At 45.7% G+C, this 4,664-nt stretch overlaps 1 protein-coding gene across 1 annotated transcript in view; it reads left to right on the top strand.

Annotated features, from left to right (window-relative positions):
* TMEM35A (transmembrane protein 35A) overlaps nt 1-4,664 on the top strand; it is a 6,126-nt gene extending 1,462 nt beyond the window's left edge. The window contains exon 2 of the mRNA XM_069065251.1: nt 2,601-4,664. Within this exon, the coding sequence (XP_068921352.1) occupies nt 2,601-2,975 (375 nt within the window). The 3' untranslated portion in view covers nt 2,976-4,664. The remainder of the gene's footprint in view (nt 1-2,600) is intronic.

The raw sequence follows: 4,664 nt of genomic DNA, 5'->3' as shown, positions 1-4,664 counted from the left end.
AGGCCCTGGCTGCTGCCCTGCCGTAGTTATGACTCTGGGTGGGGGGTTTCATGACTGACACCAAGGCTGAGAATTTCTCCACATATGGGGGGAAATAGCTTTTTGGGAGAGTACTGCACATCCTTTGGGGCCACCTGAAAAGCTCACTATGTGAGACTAATGTGAGGGCATCGGGTAACATTTTTGTAGTAAAACTCCATCCACCCTGGGGCAATCCTGTTCCAGGGTTTGGCCTGAGGTTTGCCTCTCTTAGGGAGTGGGGTGGAGGGTGGGGCAGGGATCAGGCTCCTGGCCATCTCTCATGTCTGGGTTTGGAGACCGTGCCTAGCAGGTGAAGCACTGACTAAATCACAGCGAATCTCCTCTCTCCCAACCCCAATCTTCATACAAGGGAAATTACCACAAGCAAGAAGCAGAGCAGCTCATGTCTATGAGGGATTTCTACAATCCTAAGGCTAAAGGTTCAGGAAGCACCTGTGTCCTCACAACCTCTGAAGGGGGGGAGAGGTGTGTGTGTATGTGTATTATCATCCCCATTTTGGAGAGGAAACTAAGGCCCACAGAGATCCCAAGATTTGACCATAGTCAAGTTATGTAACTAGTAAGTGCCATGATCACACAGCTAGCCAGGCAATGTCTGATTTCATCAGACTGGCCCATGCTCTTAGATCCCACCAGGGTCACCTGGTCTTGCTACCATCTTCAGGACATTTCTTTTTTAAACTGAAATTGCTTGCTTGGTGAGTACCTTCCCCATTCACACTGGTCTCTTCTGACAGATCCCAATTTCCCTCCTCAATGGAACTGCTTCCCTTGATATCTTTAGAATTTCTTCTTGAGCATCTCCCAGACCTCCAGGGCTGACTGCCCTGAAGCACTTTAGCTCATGGGATCCCATCAATCTTTCCTCCAAATCCTTTGAAATTTGCCTTCCCCAAATCTAGGGTGTTGCATGTCAGACTGAGTCTGGACTTCTTTCCTTTTTCCAAAGAGAGCCCTTGTGCTCTGCACTACAGCTTACTAGTTGTGTGCCTAGACCATCTTGATTCCTCAGTTTCCTCCCTCCTACTAACCTCACAAGGCTGTTATATGGATCAACTTAGGGGATGTGAAAGTGCTTTGAAAACTGTCAAGCACCAGCCAAATGGAAGGTGTTATTGCTAGAAACATGGCCAGAAACCTCCTTTAGCTCACTTTCACAGGCAGTACCCTCAGAGCACTCTACAGAGCCTCCCACTGGGGCATCAGGATTATGAGAGGTAGAAGGGAGCTCAGAGGGCCACCTAGTGCAACAAGCCTTTCAGTAGACCAGGACAGTCCCCAGGAGTGAAAAACTGAAACGATCTATGAATGGAAAAGGCATGCAAGTGTGTTATTTTCAAATACAAACAGTAACTAGAACTAGGCTAACCAAAGTGTTGTCTACTAGAGGTTTTTAGGCATTTACTTAAAAGAATCTAGGCATGCTTTGTAGTTGGTATTTTTTGGTGATAGAAACTAAATTTTTAAAGGATAGAATGAGATAAGATATAGCATGCTTTGTAACCCTCAAAGCATTATATAAATGCTAGTTATTAATACTACAATGATTTATTTGTAGATGCTTGGAAAGCATATCCTCTTGAGCAGGTTAAACATTTCCCAGACAATCTCATTTATGCCATACTTTTATAGTTTAGCATACTTCCTATCTTTACGGATACGGACGAGGGTAAATTTCAACAAAGTCCTTGTTTGAATCATCACAAGTTCCAAATAATAATAGTAATTGACAATTATTATTATTATTATTATTATCATCACATACTATAACACCTTTATTGTTTTCTTTCATTTTAATTTTCAGGAGAATCAGTGTTGTGAGGAATTCCAGTGGAGTGTGAATTTGGCAGGCTAATACATTTTGCAGACTAAGTAGAACTTTTAGGTGTCAAAGGAAGATAGATTTCAAGATGGAAGGGACCTCAGAACCCACCAGATCCAACCCCCTTGTTTTGCACCTGAGGAAACCAAGACCCAGAGAGGTGAAAGTACTTGCCCAAGGTCACACAGGTTGTAAGTGGCACAGTCAGGATTTGAACTCAGGACTTTCTGCTTCCCTGAAAATTGTTTCCAGACTCTCTGCTTTGCCCACTCTTGTGTCAAAAAGGACTTAGCCAGTACACACACACACAGCCACCTATAGATACTAGCTTTGTGATTTCATCAGTATAAGAGGCTCCCGCAATGGGAATTCCCTCCATTGATTTGGAAGTTGGTTTGCACCTTATATTCTAAGGGACCTGTCTGGGGTACTGTCTTCTTTACCATTGTCACACAGTCAAAGGCAGGACTCTTACACAGGGTATTCCCAGGTATTCTTGACTCCAAGGCTAATTTTCTACCCATTCTGCTGCACTCTCTTTTAACCAGCTTATTAGCAACTTAACTTTAATTACAATGTTTTTATTTGCAGGGCATAGTGAGGAGACAGGAAATAGGTACTGGGTTTGTATGGAAAGGGAATGATGGGGAGGAAGGCATTCATCGGCAGTTTTCTTCATTCCCATCTCATAGTCCAAGTTGGACACAATGGCTTTCTTTTGATATTCCCATTCCAGAAACGTGCCTACAAGAGTTATGTCCGGGCCCTGCCCCTGCTAAAGAAAATGGGTGTGACTTCCATCGCTCTTCGAAAAAGCATTGGAACCCTCGAAGTGATCTGTGGCGTCATCATGACCGTGGTTCCTGGCCGTCCCAAAGACGTCGCCAATTTCTTCCTGCTCTTGTTGGTATTGGTCGTCCTGTTCTTCCACCAGCTGGTTGGCGATCCCCTCAAACGATATGCCCACGCCCTGGTCTTTGGGATCTTGCTCACCTGCCGCCTGCTGATAGCCCGCCAGCCTGAGGAACAGCTTATTGAGAGGAAGGCCTCTTCCAGGGGTGGTGAGGGGCAGGGCGCTCCCCACAAGAAGGTCAAAGTCAAAGTGTCGTAAGGAAGCAGCCCTACATGGTGGACCTTCCAGGCAGCTTCCTCTGAGTAGCCCAGGAAGATCTCAGTGCATTCTGTTCCTTTTTATTTCTTAACTGATTGCTTTTCTGGGAAAGGGGGACCTAATATGCCACGTAATGGTCCTGCTGTCTGTGTTCCCCTATGCCCTAAAATTAGCTCCTGACCCAGCCATAGACCTATCACCTTTTATCACTCCTACATCTGGCTGCATGTACATGTGTGTAAGAGTGTAAGATTACTTCTCAGGTGTTTGTGTGGCATAAATTCCAGCAACTACTATTTGGGGGGGAACAGTGCGTGTGTGTGTGTGTGTGTGTGTGTAGATGTGTGCTTGACTTGTGTGTGTATAGATGTAAGTGCAAGAGGAGAAGGCTTTGGTCTCAGCCCAATCCTCTATAAAGAATTCTCACTTTAAGTACCAGGTGCATTCTAGCAAAGGTGAAGACAGATTGAAATGGCTGCCCCTATGTGATGGCCGACAGTGTACAGCTTGGAGGGCCACGCAGCACTTCCCCAATTTGTCTGACTCTGGGTTCTTTCCTCTGCCACCCATCCCCATTCCCTAGTTCTCTGGCCTTCCCATATTCCAGGAATGGTTTCTCTAGCTGGAAATCCCCTGATATTACAATGGATTTCAGAGGATTGGATCCTTCCCTTTGGGCTTTAATAACACATTTTCCCAGCAGGTGTTTTCTAACTAATCTTGCCCCATACACAATTCCATAAATTTGAGGTGTTGGTTGATGTAGAATTAATCAACTTCCTCCCTCATCCATTGTGTAAACTGGAAAGCCTAAATACTGAGTTAATTTAGAACAAGGGGTACCTGCAATCACCAGAAACGAACTCTGTCATAATGGAGAGATCAGAGGTTCACAGATTTAGAGCTAGGAGGGATGTCAGTGATCCTCCATTCTAAGCCCCTTACTGGACAGATGAGGAAACCCCGGAAGATTCAAATGACTTGTTCGAGGTTACACAGCTAGTTAGTTCTTTGGATCCAAATTCCATTCCTTTCATTGTACCCCTCTGGCCCAGTTCAAGCCCCCCAAGCCCGAATGACTACAGAGTCGCCAACCTGAGCAGTCAACTTTTCTCCAGACACTGGTGTCTGACTTTGCTAATCCCAAAGCTGCCTTGCTTCAAGCTTGCTCAGCCACCAATCAGGATTTCACTTCTGCTCAGTCTGCTCAGCTCTTGTAGCTGATGGAGCAGGAGGGGGCCTGTTCGATGTCTGCGCACCTCAAGCCCCAGCTGTGCTTCTCCCCAGCTCATCCCCAAAGTGCCCAAGCGAAGCTACACCGTCTTGCCAAACAGAAGCTCCCTTCTTACTGATTTTGCACTGAGGTTGCACTGGGGCCAGGTTTGCTACTAGGAGCAGTGTCCTGACCCATCCCTATATCTGTATCTCTCTTCACTAGAGGGGGAATGTGGGAAAAGATGATGGTTGAGCTGAGCGGTGTGTGGAATTGCTTCCTTTGATAGGAACTGCTGGTTTTCTTGGATGTTGGTCAACCAGTTTTGTTTTTGATGGTTTGGGGGTTGTTGTGCCAGGGAAGGGGAAGAATGGGATTGTCATTTTGGAAAAAAGTGTCACCATTCTTGGTAAATGGCTCCCTCCCCTCTCCCCTTTTTGTCTCATTCTTTCCAAATAAACTTTTAGAAATTTGAA

Source organism: Petaurus breviceps, unplaced genomic scaffold (assembly GCF_028583685.1).
Source record: "Petaurus breviceps papuanus isolate PSGF00001 unplaced genomic scaffold, PetGlider_PUasm1.0 90681, whole genome shotgun sequence".
In the NCBI taxonomy this organism is placed as follows: domain Eukaryota; kingdom Metazoa; phylum Chordata; class Mammalia; order Diprotodontia; family Petauridae; genus Petaurus; species Petaurus breviceps.
Note: the sequence above shows the minus strand (reverse complement) of the source record. Positions and strands in the feature narration are given on the sequence as shown.